At 47.5% G+C, this 16378-nt stretch overlaps 1 protein-coding gene across 2 annotated transcripts; it reads left to right on the top strand.

Moving 5' to 3' along the window:
* The first annotated feature begins 579 nt into the window (after positions 1–579).
* On the top strand, positions 580–10132 carry TMEM218 (transmembrane protein 218). Of its 2 annotated transcripts, none has more exons than XM_070399203.1 (4): positions 580–637; positions 4949–5058; positions 5719–5821; positions 9420–10132. In XM_070399203.1, the coding sequence occupies exons 1-4, from the start codon at positions 629–631 to the stop codon at positions 9552–9554; spliced, it is 357 nt and encodes a 118-aa protein (XP_070255304.1). In that variant the 5' UTR covers positions 580–628; the 3' UTR covers positions 9555–10132. The 2 variants fall into 2 exon arrangements, with proteins under 2 accessions (XP_070255304.1, XP_070255303.1); XM_070399202.1 differs by lacking the exon at positions 580–637 and adding an exon at positions 1825–1881.
* Positions 10133–16378: the final 6246 nt, after the last annotated feature.

The following is a 16378-nucleotide window of genomic DNA, read 5'->3' as shown; positions in this document are numbered from 1 at the left end:
CCCCCCTGTTGAGGCCACGTCTGCTTTGCCCACCGGCGCGCACTGGCTCAGGAACTGAGGTGCAGCTCAGACCCCGAAACAGGCACTAATGTCCAGGCGGCTGTACCTATCTCCGCACTTGGACCTGAAGGAAAGGATTGCCGGAACCCTGCGCACCTCCGCAAGACACTGAAGTCTCCCCTAGTAACAGCGAGGGGTGGCGGGAAAGAAGCTCTTCCCCGACTTACAACCCGCCCTCAGGCGCGACTGGCCAATGAGCCCGCAGGTTACCTAGGGGATGGTGTGATTGACAGACAATGCGTGGTGGGGCGTGCGCGGAGCCTGGACTGCTTCTACCCAATGGAGCTTAAGGCGGGGGTCCCAGGACCGACCTGTCTCCAACCAATCGGAGGGAGTAACGGGGTGCGACGTGCCCGCCCACCACGCTGCCTGGAGCCACGGCGAGCGTAGGCAAATGAGGGGAAGCTGGACGTTGAAAGAGGGGCGCTGATTAGCGAATCTGGCTGAGCCTGGATGAAAGCCCTTTTGTGATTCGTTAGGAGCAGACCAACGCTGAAACCAGTGGGACGGCCAGGTGTGGGAAGGAGGAGGGAGGAGGTGAGGAGTGGGGCCTCCTGCAGCGGAGAGGATGGCGGAGGTGAGAACGGCTGAGGCTGGAGCCTAGGGAGCTGGGCCGAGGAGGCTGGGCCAGAGGAGGCTGGAAGAGGCGGGGCGGGAGGCGGGGCGCTGACCTGGCCGCGAGTGGTCCAACCTATTGAGCCACACGGGCCAGGGCTAGACCGGCTATTTTATTCCATCGCCAATCTACCTGTTTTAAATGCCACAGACATTCAGTAAATGGACTTCCCCTGGGACCCAGGTTGGCTAGACCATCAGTCCTCAAAAAAGGTTTGAAAAGGCCCTGGACATTAAGTGAAAACGCTGTTGTTTTTGTTATTTTAAATCAACGTTTATTCAATAATGTATCTATTCTAGTGTGGGAAATAATATATTATTCACATTAAAACACACTGAATTGCCGAGGTAAAGTGACTGCATGCTCACTCCTTCCCCGCAATAGCACCCTGTGCTCCATCCAGCCCTTCCTTTTCACACTCAGTGAGGACATGTACAGCTTGGTTATAAAGTGTTGAGCTTCATTCTTCTAAGAGTTTGGGGATATTTATCTCATTACTTTAAAGCCAGACCATATACTGAACCCAGTATCTCACGAACTCCTAAGATTTTGTGCAGACTGATGGGCAGTATTTCTAACGATGGGCTTCCATTACCATTTGCCCTGTATTCTAGGTGTTCGAGTTGGTCCGAGTCTTACAGGTTTTTGTGTGTAGTAATATCCAAAACAGCAGCAAATTAAACTTAACTAGTATCTTGTTAAGCGTAGTACCAAGAGCTCAGTCAACCAAGCAGGAAACCTGCATCATCTGTTTTTTCTTAATTAAAATTTTTTTTTTCAATTAGAATTTGCATTCAACATTATTGTATTAATTTCAGGTATTCAACATAGTGTTAGGCAGTCATATACGGTACTTTACAAATTGTTCCCCCTGATACTTCCAGTACCCAGTTGGCACCAGACATAGTTATGAAATATTATTGACTATATTCCCTGTGCCGTACTTCACATCCCCATGACTCTTTTGTAAGTACCAATCTGTACTTCTCAATCCCTTCACGTTTTTCAGCCAGTAACCCAATTCCTCTCCCCTCTGGCAACCATCAGTCTGTTCTTTGTATCGATGAGTCTGTTTCTATTTTGTGTTTGTTTGTTTTGTTCCTTAGATTCCACATATAAATGAAGTCATGTGGTATTTGTCTTTCTCTAACTGACTTATTCACTTAGCATAATACTCTTCAGGTTCATCTATGCTGTTGCAAAAGGTAAGATTTCCTTCCTTTTTATAGCTGAGTAGTGTTCCATTGTACATAAGTACCACCACCTTTTTATCCACTCATCTACTGATGAGCACTTGGGCTGTTTCCATAGCTTAACTATAGTAAATAATGCTGCAGTGAACATAGGGTTGCATGTATTTTCGAATCAGTGTTTCAGGTTTCTTCCAATATATACCCAGAAGTGGAATCGTTGGGTCATAAGGCAGTTCCATTTTTACTTTTTTGAGAAACCTCTGTACTGTTTTCTTTTCTTTTTTTTTTTTTTTAATCCTCACCGAGGATATTTTTTCCACTGATTTTTAGAGAGAGTGAAAGAGAGAGGAAAAGACAGAGAGAAACATCCAAATGAGAAAAACACATCGATTGGTTGCCTCTTGCACGAGCCCTGACCAGGTTCCGGGCTGGGGAGGAACCTGCAACCGAGGTACGTGACCTTGACCGGATTCAAACCCAGGACCCTTTGGTCTGCAGGCCAATGCTCTATCCACTGAGCCAAACTGGCTAGGGCTCATACTGTTTTCCATAGTGTCTGCACCAATCCTCGTTCCCACCAACAGTGCACCAGGGTTTCCTTTTCTCCACATCTTTGCTAACACTTGGTGTCCGTTGTTTTAGTGATGATAGCCATTCTTACAGGTGTGAGGCAATATCTCATTGTGGTTTTAATTTGCATTTCTCTGATGATTAGTGATATTGAGCATCTTTTCATATGTCTATAGGTCACCTGTATATCATCTCTGGAGAATTATCTCTTCAGGTCCTTTGCCCATTTTTAATTGGATTATTTGTTTGTGTTTCGGTGTTGAGTTGCACGAGTTCTTTATAAATTTTGGATATCAACCCCTTATCAGATGTGTCATTGGCAAATATTTTTTCCCATTCAGTGGGTTGGCTTTTCATTTTGTTGATGTTTTCTTTTGCTGAGCAAAAAAAAAAAAAACAACCTTGCCTCATTTCTGATGCCTTCACCCTAGACCTAGACTCCTTTCCATCTCCACAGCTAAGACAGAGTTCTGGCCCTCAACATCTCTCAACTAGAGAACTGCAATAGTATCCCAACTGGTCACAAATCTCTGTTCTCTGATCTCAGTTCATATGCACCCTGCCTCCAGTTACCTCTTAAAATTAAAAAATTGTTGAAAATTATCAAAAATAGTATTACACTGGGTAGTATAACAAATACCTATGCCCTACCAACTAGATAAAAAAACATTGACATTTTGGCACATCGGCTTAAGTTGTATATTTTAAAGAAATAAGACATCACAGATTTAGTTCAGATCCCTTTTGATCTATTTCCTGGCCTCATTCCCCTTCCTCCCTCCCTTCCCAGAGGCAAACACTCTTCTGAAATTGTTATGCATTATCCATGCCCATGTTTTTATACTTTTATAGTATATAGTATATCATAAACAATATATATTGGTATTGGGTTTTTTGTACATTTTAAAAATACAAGTATTATTATACTATGGGCTTCATTTTGCAGCTTGCTTTTGTCACTCAACATTATTTCTGAGATATATTTTTATCAATACAGATAGATCAAGTTTATTCATTTCGTGTTCAGTATGAGTATGTAATATTGCATCTATTCTCTTATTGATGGACATTTAGGTTTTTCCAGATGTTTTGGTATGATAAACTAACATCCTTGCCCGTGTCTCTTTGTGCGTGTGTTTTTCCAGAACAGTGGTTCTCCAAAGGGGTGGTACGTCTCCTTGGTCATTTTGGAATGTATGGGGGCCTATTTGAGTATTATTGTGACTTTGGGGGTTTACAGAGCAGGGCCCGGGCTGTTCGATATTCTGCGATGCACAGACAGCCCTCGCTGTGAAGAACTGTCCTGCATCCTGTACAACTCTGGAGTGTCCCACAGGATACTCATGTATCATCGGAGCCTAAATCTAACTTTATTTTTTTGGACAAACATAATGTATTTTTTGGCAGAGTGGAACATAGTTAAAATTTCCAGGAATGCAACTCTAATGTAAATCAAGGGGAAATGATACTTATTTGTGGTTTGGAACTTTAACAGGAGTTGTTCATCACTCTAGAAAATTCACATAACTGAAGGCAGCCCAGCTCGTGGTATTTGAGCTGCCATCCAACGCACCTGCATCAGCCTGCATTTTGTACTTTTCCGCTCATGGTGATTCTAAGTTTAGGTGCAAGCATCTGACTGCTGTACTTCATTACGTATTCTAGGGTAGTCAGCCCGAACATTTGTATATTTAAACATATGCTGTTTTATAATGAATTACTTTCCATTTAAAATTGGTTTCTGTGCATGATTTAAAGTAGAGATCTAATTTTATTATTTTCTGATTGGATAATCATCTGTCCCAGCACCACCTATGAAATCCACTGAATCCTAAAGCCAACTCTGTCCTGAACAAAGCTCTCATAAATGCCTGGATCTGGCTCTGGGTTCTCTATCTTATTCTGCTGGTCCATGTGTCTTTATGCCACCATCACACTGTTTTAATTACCTTGGTTTTATAATGTGTCTTGTGGCAGTTGGTAACAAGAAAGGCAAGTTTCCATCCTAGTTCTTAAAATTGTTTTTGCTATTCTTGGGCTTTTGCTCTTCCATATGAATTTAGGATCGGTTTTCGAGTTCCACACACAAAAAATATTATTTTGAGGGTTTTTTTGGTGAGAATGGCATTGAATTGATAGATTAAGGAAAATTAAGATCTATTCAAGTTGAACCATCCCAAATAGGAACATGGGTTATGTCTCCATTCGGGTCTGTTTTATTTTTCTATTCAGGTCTTTGGAAAAAAAAATCTTTGAATACAATTTTATAAGTTTTGTTATAAAAATCTTGTACATCTTTTGTTGGACTTATTCCTACTTATACATATGTACATATGCATATCGACATCTTTTTATATTATGAGTTTGGACTTTTCTGTATTTGGCTGAGTGCTTTCATGTACCCCGGGAGTGCGCAGAAGGTGGGCAGGCTGGGGGCTGAGAGGACACCTGGTCCTGCCCTGGCCCAGGGCTGGGGTGAATGCAGGTCTCAGGCTTCCTCTCCCCACAGGTGGCCGGCACTGTGCTCGGCGTGGGCACCGGCGTCTTCGTCTTAGCTCTGGTCTGGGTGCTGGCGCTGCTGCTGTGTGCGGTGTTGTCCCGAGCCTCCGGTGCAACCAGGTAAGGCGCCCTCTCCCCCCGGGAATCCACGGTAAAACAATGAGGAGCAAAATCGCCGGTGCCCATAACACATTTAGAATTCAGAAGATCCTCTCTGTAACTATTGGCACATTTGCACCTTGTGTCATAAGCACCAAGCGTTGGGGTTGTGCATGTGTGAGTTTCTTCATTGTTCAGCCTGTGGCCGATGCTTGGTCCAGTCCCTAAGCTCTAGGCCTGGGCCCAGGGACCCTGATAATGACCGGCTCTCCATCAGGCACCAGCCTCAGGATAGAGGCTATGAGCTGACACAACACTGTGGCTCTGTGCTCCCTGGCCACTGCCGGGGGTAAAGCAGCGAGTCACATACTTTGCTCGAGTATTCTGCTCTCAAAACAAACACGGACACTGGGGTGAGGGAGGGGCCACTTTGGTTTTTTGTGATTATGACTCTGCAGAGGCAAAAAGGAAAACGCGCAATTCCCATTCTTGGAAGCTTAGAATGACGGAATGAACAGGAATGCGTCCAGCTGGTACCGCGATGGAAGAAGGGCTTTGGGATGAAAACATTTCTAAATTTACAGGCAGCGTGGACAGCCGGTCCCAGGGAAGAGCCCATCGGGCCCGACTGACAGAGAGGAAACCGTAAGCCGTGCTGTAACGCTTGCCCTTTGACCCCAGGTTCTCCGTGGTTTTGGTATTCCTCGGTGCTCTGCTCATCACGGCAGTCCTGTTGCTCTTCCCCCGCGCCAGTGAGACCCCAGCCCCAGAGGTCGAGATGAAGGTAAGACGGTCGCTTTTATTTTGCCTCCCAAGTTGTAACTCTTGTTCCTCTTGGCCTGGGCCTCACTCCTGCCCTGTGGCGTCCCCTGATGTCAGGTGGGCTGAGCTGTGTTAGGAGATTTTTTTTTTTAAATATATTTCATTGATTTTTCACAAAGAGGAAGGGAGAGGGATAGAGAGTTAGAAACATCAATGAGAGAGAAACATCTATCAGCTGCCTCCTGCACACCCCCCACTGGGGATGTGCCCACAACCAAGGCACATGCCCCTGACCTGAATCGAACCTGGGACCCCTCAGTCCGCAGGCCGACGCTCTATCCACTGAGCCAAACCGGTCAGGGCTAGGAGATTTGTAAAGTTCAAGTGAGAATGAGGAAAGCTCGGGGGAGGTTTAGCTTCCCCGCCCTTCACCCAGGAATAGAATCCTGTTCAGAGTCCCCATCCAGATGAATGAGCACCGTCTGAAACCCACCTCCTGCTGTGGGGCAGGGAGAGGAAAAGTGAGTTAAGAATAGGAATAGACCTGCTCCTGACATCACAGTGTCCCTTCCAGGTTGCCTGGGCTCAGAAACTCGGACCCTGGGCCTAACCTTCTGCCGTGCCCCCAAGGTGCTGAGCGGCACGCTTTTCTGCCTCCGTGTGTTTGAATTTTTCCATTTCTGACGTGAAGAATACACCTTTCATAGAGAAGAGTAGTGAGGAAGCCGTTCCAATAGATGAGCTCACCACTCAGTCTTCCGGGCGTTCCTTTGGTCCTCATTCCTGGAACCGTACCTGCTTGCACCACCTCTCAGAGAGGATTTCACATCTTTCTCATAGCCCATCCCTGGACACTCTCCCCCTTCTGGTTCATTCCTGGTTGGGGCCCTGGCTTCTTCCTGCACAGCTGCTCTCAGACCCCTGCCATCTTAATGGTATTGGCTTCTTATGTCCCATTATTCCTTCTATCAGCTTCTTTCAACCTCCACTGTAACTTCTTAAGCAGGAATGGTGATAATAGCTAACATTTTTTAAGGGATTACTGTGTGCAAGGTCCTGTAATAAGCACGTTGTTTGCATGATCTCATTTAAACCCCTGGATGACCCGAAGTAGCATGAAGTAGGTACTGTTACTATCCCCATTTTATAGATAAGGACACTGAGGCTGTAAGAGGTAAAAGTACTGGCCCAAGGTCAGACATAAATAGAAGGAGTCAGAGCAAGGATTGAAGCTGAGCTCTGTCTTCAAAACTTTCATTGTTGGGGACTCAAGACTATTAGGGGCCATCACAGAGAGTTCATAAGTAACTATTTTGACATTTTACAACAGGACACAAAATTATATCATTCTGAACCAAAATTGGCACATACAGTGGGGCCTTGACTTACGAGTTTAATTCGTTCCGTGACAGAGCTCGTTAAGGAGCTCGTTAACTCAAATTACTCTGTCAACTCAAAGCAAAAAATCGGCCGAGAGACTGCTCGTATCTTGGAAAAACTCGTTAGTCGGGACACTCGTAAGTCAAGGCCCCACTGTATTTCCAACTCTTCCTAGGACTAATCATGGCAAAAGGGGGGAGAATTGTTCTGAAAACTCCCAGGAAATAATACCACAAAATTTAAGGAATTATTTTCATCCGTGCTAAGTTCTTTGGTCAGCGTTTCAAACCACTCTGCTGGTGTGAGTACTGTGTGTGAGCTGGGGTAGCTCCCACCTCGGCTTCCCTGACCTAAAGAGGGAGCATGATGAAGGCTGCTGATTTCTGGACGGCTGCAGATACCAATATTGGGAGAGGGCACAGAGCAAGCACTGTTCACAGTCACTCCCTCTGTCCTGTCATATGACCTGCAGACCCGGGAGAGGAGCACGGGGTTTGAGCAGAAGATGTTCGTCCGCATGGCCAGCGGCCTGGAGTTCTCATCTTCGGGCTCTGAGAGCCGGTCCGGCAGCAGCCTGGCTCAATACCTATCAATAATACATGGCCTGGGCCTTCTCCACCCAAGGCCTGCTAATTGGCTAATTAAAAAGTGAAACGTGTCGAACGAGCAAACATGTAGCCCGGGGGAGACTTGTTCATACTGGAGCCAAGGTCAAAGTTGTGTTAAAGCTGTTTGATCAGACTGACCTTTGTTCTGCGTTGGCTGTGGGGGTGTCTCCGGAGCAGCCCTTGCTTCGCAGTGTCTTTGGGTCTCAGCGATCGCAGCAGTATTCGGACTTGACAGGTGCTTGGTGAGTGGCCCCTGTACTGTCGCTGTCCGACGGCTGCTGTAACAAATGACCACAAACTCAGTGGCTTTCAACACAAATGTGTTATCTTAAAAGTAAGCCAGAAGTTCAAAATCGGTCTCACTCGGGTAACGCCAAGGGGTTGGAAGAGCTGAATCCCTCTCTGGAGGTTCTCGGAAAGACTGTTTTTTGACTCTTTCCTGCTTCGGGGGGTCACCCTTGGCCGGGGGTCTTTCGCTCCCTCTTCAGAGTCAGGAAGGTAACACCTCTCGGACTTGGCTTCCCTCCTGTACTTATGCGGACCTTGTGATTACACTGGGCCCGCCTGTCAGCCAGGCTAACCTGTCTATGTTAAGGTGAGCTAATTAGCAGGCTTAGTTCCACTTACAACCTTAATTCTGCTTTGCCATGTAATCTAACACATCCCCAATTTTTGAAAATTAAGCTGTGGACATTCTTGCAGTGTTGTTCTGTGTACCCCACTCACCTTTTAAATATTTGGGATTCTCTACGAGGTACTGGCTTCTCAAAGCTTCTGGAATCTGTGAAGTCACCCAGTCTCTTGGTTTGTGTAGCTGTTCCATTAGGGCTATAGATTAAATTTCTTTTTTCCTGCCCAAACTTAAGCACCACCATTTGGATCTGGAGAGAGTAGAGCGCTGGCAGCGGACAGGAGACCAGTGGGTAGAGCTAACGCTAATTATAGGTTTTTGTCCGCGAAGACTAACAGCTTTGGGGCCTCAAGCATGACTGGTTGCCAAGCAGCCACCTGTATGATTGGGGCACATGATCTACCTATCCCCTTAGTGCTTTAGTATCTCGGGTAAATGGCCATTCTCCCTAACCCTGGGAATGCTGGGTATGAATGTTAGGGTTCAGAACTCTTCAGATGAACGTTTTAAAGAGTCACCTTTTCACTTTGAAGATGAACCCTCCACAGTTGGCAATGTGTTATTTTGGGGTTGGGATTTGGGGTATGTGGGATTTATTATGCTGTCACAGTTTTATGCATGTTTAAAATTCTCTCTAATAAAAAGTTAACAAAAATGAGCCTTTCTAAGACCAAGCAAGCTTCTCACAAATGCTTTTGGATACCATCACATATGATTCCAGGACATAAAGAACTTGTCCGGGGTCTTCACTGTGTTTACAGATCTCCTAAATGAAGCCATCTGTTTCCTGTACTTCATTCATTCTTTCCTTATCTTGCACTTCCGGCTCAGGGCGTTAAGAAAATGTTCTTTCTTGACCAATTACAGAGGAGACCCAGGGCAGGATGTTACTGGAAGTCACACATACGAACAGACTCTGGGCCCAGTCACCAGCGATTTTTGACGAGCACAGCTGGGTGCTGAAGGGACAGTAACTTCTTTTGTGATGTTTCTTTCTCCAGATCGTGGATGCCTTCTTCATTGGTCGCTACGTCCTGCTGGCTTGCCTCACAGCTGTCTTCCTCGGAGCTCTCTTCTTGGTCCTAACTCATCACATCCTGGAGCCAATCTATGCCAAACCACTGAGGTCCTACTGAGCGCTGCTCACGGAACTAAGACCCCATCCTCTCCCTCACTTGGATGTTACTCATGAGCAAAAGGGCACTGGTTGGAGCCTTGTTTTTTTGTGGGTTTTTTTTAATATATTTTATTAATTTTTTACAGAGAGGAAGGGAGAGGGATAGAGAGTTAGAAACATCAGTGAGAGAGAAACATCGATCAGTTGCCTCTTGCACACCCCCTACTGGGGATGTGCTTGCAACCAAGGTACATGCCCTTGACCGGAATCAAACCTGGGACTCTTCAGTCCGCAGGCCGACGCTCCATCCACTGAGCCAAGCCGGTTAGGGCTGGAGCCTTGTTTTGATCGCCTTCGTGCCTTAAGATCAGGGGAAATCCATTCATTGCTAAGACAGATCCCTTGAGTCCTGGCTTCCAGACGCGGGGCTGCTGGTTGAGCATCGACCTACGAGCCGGAAGGTCACGGTTTGATTCCCGGCGTGCTCGAGGTGGCCAATCAGTGATTCTCTCTCATTCATGTTTCTATCTCTCCCTCTCCCTTCCTCTCTGAAATCAATAAAAATATATATATTTTTAAAAATTGTCTCTTTGGAGGTAGATTCTGACCAGCTTGAGAGGGATGTTGCACTCTTCCTAACACCTGTACCCAGGTTTCCCATCTGATCTGTAAGGGAAATAGTAACTGATCCGCTTAGAGGAGATTTTCAACCAGGACGGCAATAAGGGTATTTCAGGAAAAGGCAGGCTTGGCTCCTGCTGTCCAGTAAGTGAGAGAATTTGGTCCTTTTGATAACGCACACAATCCTTAGACGTAAGCTTGGGGTCATGTGGGAAGGAAAGGCACCCAGCGTTCAAAAGGTGACTTTACTGTGATGAGTTGGAAAACTACTCAGGTGGTGTTATTGGCCACTCTGTGTGTGTCCGGCCACAGAATTCTCCGGCAACAGTGTCGCTTCCCTCTGCTCTAAGAGAGCCCACATACCAACCCAGGACTGGCTCTTGCTGCAAACTCACCACAGCTCCCCACATCTAGTATTTGTGCATTTCGGGTTTACGTGGGGGATTAGTGAAAGGGTGTGGAAGTGTTGAGTGTTTGTCTTGCTGCTATGTATCTCTGGATTCTCTTTCTTCCAGGACTTGGTGGCCTTTGTGTGCCTTATTTAATCACCAGTGAGTCCATTTGGGGTTATCGTCATTTGTTTCATCTTGGTAGCCCTTTCTCCGAAGCTGGTGAGGGATGTGTTCCCAGGATCAGATATAACTTCATACCTGTCTCAGATCCTAGGCCAAGTGGAATGTGTCACTAAATAGAGGGACCCTGGCTGGCTCCACTTTGAATCTCATCCTGACTCCCTTGAGCCATTTGAAGAAGAATCTCCCGGCTTAAAGAATCAGAAAACACATTGGAAAGAGAATGTTGACTGGGTACATGCTATACGCCAGCAGTACACTAGTTCCTTTGAAATGGAATTTACTTAATTTTAACAACAATCTATTATCACCCCCAATTTAAAGTAGCAAAAATAAAGGCGTAAAGAGATTAAGTAACGTGCCCAACTTCACATAGTGCCCAGGGTGCACGCAGGTGTGCTATCCCCCAACCCCCACCCCCTCCAGGCCCATCTTGGACTGAAAACAGCTGAGCTCTGTGGACTTGGACTGAGAGGAGGCAGTCAGGGCCACTCCTCTGCCTTCCCTCCCGCATCCTGTTGTCACCCAGCCCTGCCACCCAGTGGGGGTTCAGCTCCAAACTAAGAGTGGAGAGAACTGGTGACTTTGGGGGTCACGGGCTGGTGAGGACCAGGCGCAGTATCCCTGCCCTTGAACTGTCTCTATCATATTCAGTTTGGAAAAACTTTGCAGAGATATAGCTTGGCCACCGAATGTTTCAAAGGAAATGGTTTCCTTCTGGCCTAGAGTCCTTAGGTAAGAAAAGAAACAAATATCTCTCGCCGCCCCCCCCCCCGCCCCCCCCCCCCACACACACCCCAGCAGATTGAAGGGAAACCGAGGATGTGGATGTGGAAATGTTGAGGGGAGTGGGGCCGGGTGGCTCCTTTGGACATCCCACCGAAGCCGGCAGTTTCTGGCGAGTCCGTGCGGAGTCGCTGAGCCAGCCCAGTGACTCCCAACAGCACAGGCTGCCTCTTGGCACCTTCTCCCGAGAGACTTGCTGAAAACGCAAGTCTGGGAAAACGTGTAGGTTTCCGTCTTTCTTATTCCCCAGCAAAGTTGTCCGACCTTTAGATCAATGGATAACGGTTACGACGTTTTGGGCGACTACTTCTGTGGAGAAAAATGTGTGAAGGTTGGAAATTGACTTCCTTCCCGGCCAGTTGTTGTTATTTTCACAGATGTAAATGGCAGGCTGTGTGTGAAGGGCAAAAATCATACTTGGAACCAAGTATATATATATTTTTTTAGCTCAGCCTGCCTTCTATAGATCCTGTCCGTAGCTACCGGCCACAGTGAAATGAATGACAGATTACTTTCCACCTTCATACGCAAAGCAGTCGTATTCAACCACCTCCCAAAACTGCACAGGGTTGGGATAAGAAGTAAAAGGCTGGGAGGGCGCAGAATGAATTTCATGGAGAGGTCTACGTGGGCACCCTACCGGCAGTGTCTGATAGGGCACCGCTTGTGCATATGGCCTCCCTGGAGGTTGTCCCTTAGCTAAAGCAGGGGTTATCTCTTTTTTTAAATATATTTTATTGATTTTTTACAGAGAGGAAGGGAGAGGGATAGAGAGTTAGAAACATCGATGAGAGAAAAACATCAATCAGCTGCCTCCTGTACACTCCCTACTGGGGATGTGCCTGCAACCAAGGTACATGCCCTTGACCGGAATCGAACCTGGGACCCTTGAGTCTGCAGGCCGATGCTCTATCCACTGAGCCAAACCGGTTAGGGCATGCAGGGGTTATCTTAATGTCCCCTGTCACCATGTTTTGATCAATGGCCATGGAGCAGGTGTTGCTATACCACTGCCTACCCAGTCGGATCCCGTGGCAAAGAGACTGCAGTGATCCCTACTGTTTGTAAGGTAGAGGAGGAGAGCAAATCAGGGCTTCTGTGTGAGAGAACAGGCTATATTCATAGCCTTTTACAATTCTGTCCAGACAGAAGCTAAGTTAGCGGGGCACCTCCTTCCCCCCACCCCCCGTGCAGACATGTGTCCTCTCCACTAGGCGGCGCTGTGTATTGTGTTTTAGAAATCTCAAGCCAGTAAAAAGCCCTAGGTAATTTCTTGACAAGTTCCTTACATGTCTCATAAAAATGAAAGTTAAGCTAACATTCTCTACTGATGCCCGATATCAGATATTTAATTTATAAAGTCATCAAAATCATTGTACCGATGTTCAGTCACTAGGGTCTGCATAGCTACCCACGCCTGCTGCACACACTCCCATTGCCCTGCATTCAACCCTTCGCATTGCTGTTGGGTATATAGCATCGGTCCTGGTAGAGTGAGCCGATCTGAGAACTGGCCTCGGAGGCATCTAGACAGTCTTCCTAACTCTGTCCCGGGAGGAGGGCACCCAAATTACTTTTAAATATTTTCTAACATAAAGTCCTCCATTTCTCATTGTGTTCTTTAAGACAAACTTTTTTAAAAAAATAAACTATGTCATTGCTGTTGCAGTTGAAGTGTTTCTGTTTTACTTTGACTTTAATTCAATGTGTAAAAAACCTGCCACAATTTGACGTGAGAGACCGGCAGAGAGATACGCTGGTCAGTAGAGGGGCTCGAACTGGACGCCAGGATCCCCCATACCTCGTTTCTCAGATAGTTTAAAGATCGCTTTTGGGTTTCAAACGCCTTATCTTTCCATTGGTTAATACTGTTTCTTAGCTATGTGTACCCACCGTTTCCCTAATCCATATCCCCAAAATGATAAAAGCTTCATTACGGAATTCCTAAGCATTTAATCATAACTTCTTGGCCTACACCTTTAAGGATGTGGCTGTTGTTACTTAACGGAGGAGCAAGTTTCCAGATGTTGGGAACCAGAACCACATGGGAGTGAATTTTTAAAAAAATGCTGATTATCCTCTCATGGGCATAAAACCCAGGTTTGGAAGGGGTCCTATAGTTCATGGAGTTCAATCCCTGATCTCTATTTCCATCCCAGTATTTGGAAATATTCCATTTTTCACATGCAGAAGTCACAGTTTGTATTATGCTTAGCAAACATGTGCTAGACATTTCTCTAAGTGCTTTGTAAGTATTCTGTAACCTTCATAGCAACCCTATGACGTAGGCACTCTTCATGTCCCCATTTCACAGATGGGGAGCAGGCCCAGCGCGGGGAGGTGCTCTGCTCGAGGCCACTTAGCCAGGGTTTAAAGAGGAGGCAGACAGTTTGGCTCCAGCCAAGCTCTTCACGTCTACAGAGGACTTACTCCGTAAAATGAAAACAAAGAGAAAGGAGGGGCCAAGGTCAAGAGATGCAAATCCCGTTGACAGAAATACCGAGGAGAAGCCACTGAGTCTAGTGGAAAATCTAGAACCTTGGAGATTGGCCAGGAATCCAGGCAGAGCCGCTAAACACCACATGGGGCCTCAGAGACAAGTTCACTGATCACATGGGTTTGGGGAAGGTCTTTGCTCTGTTAGATGTTGACTTCCTTCTTGCTTAGCGATACACATGGGCAGCTCCTAGGCTGAGCTGTCAGAAGGACTTGCACAGCAATCTCTCTCTAAGGCGCTGTCCACCCTGCAAAATTATACTTGTTTGTTTTCAGAGATGCCAATGGGAGGATCAAAGCCACAAGCCACGAATGTGCTTGTTTCTCCATCTCTTGTCTCCAGCAGATCATGGTAGCTCCAGGGAAGAAAAAATGTTTCGAAATCCCCACCCCAACACGCACCCTTGCCTCAGTTTCCTGGGGCCTAAGAAATGACAGCAGGGATCAAAACCAGTGCCCAACACCGTGGACAGAAGGATAAAGTTCCTTTTCCTGGTTTTCATCATCCTGTCGGGTATCGTAAGGATGTGCAATGCACACAGCCCCATTCCTGCTGTCAGAGAACTCGGAGGAGTGACACGTGGCACTGTTTTTCATCTTTGGGGACTTCTTCAGTTTTCCTGTCTTCAAACGGATATTGCCCTCGTTTTACACGAAGAACACGTCATAGTTTCCGATTGCTGCTGGAACCGATTTCAACAACCTTTGTGGTTCAGAACAATACAGATTTATGATCTCACAGCTCTGGAGGCCAGAAATCTGGGTTCCACGAGGCTAAAATAAAAATTTTGGAGGCCTTAGGGGTGAATCTGTTTCCTTGCCTTTTCTAGCTTCTGGAGGCTGCCCGCGTTCCTCCTCCGATGCGCCCTTCCGGTTTCTTCCAAAGCCAGCGTCTTCTTATCTGACACTGGACACTTGCTTCCCTCTTTGGTGTCTAAGGAGCCCGTGTGATTACCTTGGGCCCCGCCCTGAAAACCCAGGGTGCCCCCCCCCCCCCCCCCCCCGACCTCACAGTCCTCCCTCACATCTGCAGTGTCATTTGCCTCCTAAGACAATGGGTTCACTGGTTCTGGGAGTTAGGGTATGACCGCTCGGGGGGGATGGGGCACCGCTCTGCCTCCCACCAATGCATGCACCCATCCTCCTTTTCCAAGGGGTGCCTCCTTCCACCCTCCACCTTCCAGCCTCTCCCAAGCCCACCCCTCGTTATACAAAGTGCACCTCTTTATCTCCAGTATCGCTCTCCAGTTCTGGCGGTTCCCACTCCCACACTCTGGGCATGTGAAGAATTTCCTTCCCCCAACGTCAGTCTCAGTGGCAGCCTCCCCGAGCTTGCATCTACCCAGAGCGTCTTCCCTTCCCTTCCCTTCCCTTTCCATTGCCGCCTCCCTCCCCTGCCCCCTGCCAGCCCGGCCTCCCAGTGGATCGCTAAAGGAGAAATGCGAAGAGTTATTGCTTTTTAATTACAAGTGCTATTGTAACATCTATAAGGAAGAACACTTTAAGCTTAATTGAGACCAAATGTGAAGTTAAATTAAATGAATAACTAATTAATGTAACGCTCCTGCATTAGCCCCCAGTGAATGCTGAGGCCCAGGGAGAAGGCGGGGACCAGGCCTCTGGGAACAGCCGGCGCCCAGGGCGGAGGTGGGGCTGGGACCCAGGAGACAGTGCGGAAGGCCAGGTCCCGGGTGTTTCCCCAAACGCCCACCTCCAGCCCGAGTGGCCGGGCCCCGAGTTCCCACGCTGGCCTCTCCCTGGTGCCACCCTTACCTGCTGGCAGGAGCGGGTGTACCTGTCATGTCCCAGCCCTGCCCCGCACGTGGGGCCTGGTAAGTATCACCTTAACTGCCTCCCTCTTCTGCTCCCCCCATGACCTTAGCCACCTGGCAGCCCCCGTCCCACCATTCCTCCTCCCCGTGCCTTTCACACCTGTTCCTGCGCTGCCACGGGACCACCTCCCGCCAGCCCCTCCCTTCAGGGCTGGGCTCACTGGGAGGCCCTACGATCTCGTGTTTTCTCTCGTGTTGTGTCGTTTGTAAGCATGTTCCTATTCCTGTCTCATCCCCTCACCAGACAAGCTCTTCGGGGGCGGGCAGTGTCTTATACCCATTTGTCTCCCTTCACACCTGCGCTCTGCGGGCAGGTAATGTTGTTACTGTTTTCTAGATGATGAAACAGGCCGAAAGCGAGTGAGGCTGGTGGAGAGAAGACCTCAAAAGTGCCAGAGAGGAGCAAGATCCCGCCCGCCCCCCCCCTTACCCTGACACGTGGGCAGCTGCAGCAGAAAACAAGCTGGCATTTGGCGAGTGAAGAAACCTCTGCTCCTTGGTCCCCCCTGAGGGATAGACGGAGCCCAGGCTCACGC

This window comes from Myotis yumanensis, unplaced genomic scaffold (genome assembly GCF_028538775.1).
Source record: "Myotis yumanensis isolate MYYU_CA2020_CCGP unplaced genomic scaffold, mMyoYum1.0.hap1 SCAF_19, whole genome shotgun sequence".
NCBI classification, from domain to species: domain Eukaryota; kingdom Metazoa; phylum Chordata; class Mammalia; order Chiroptera; family Vespertilionidae; genus Myotis; species Myotis yumanensis.
Note: the sequence above shows the minus strand (reverse complement) of the source record. Positions and strands in the feature narration are given on the sequence as shown.

What these genes read in the sequence shown, in the direction of transcription:
- TMEM218 (XM_070399202.1), top strand. An exon ending in CGAGCCTCCGGTGCAACCAG is followed by an intron (nt 5,059 to 5,718) that starts GTAAGGCGCCCT and finishes CTTTGACCCCAG; the next exon opens with GTTCTCCGTGGTTTTGGTAT. An exon ending in CCCCAGAGGTCGAGATGAAG is followed by an intron (nt 5,822 to 9,419) that starts GTAAGACGGTCG and finishes TTCTTTCTCCAG; the next exon opens with ATCGTGGATGCCTTCTTCAT.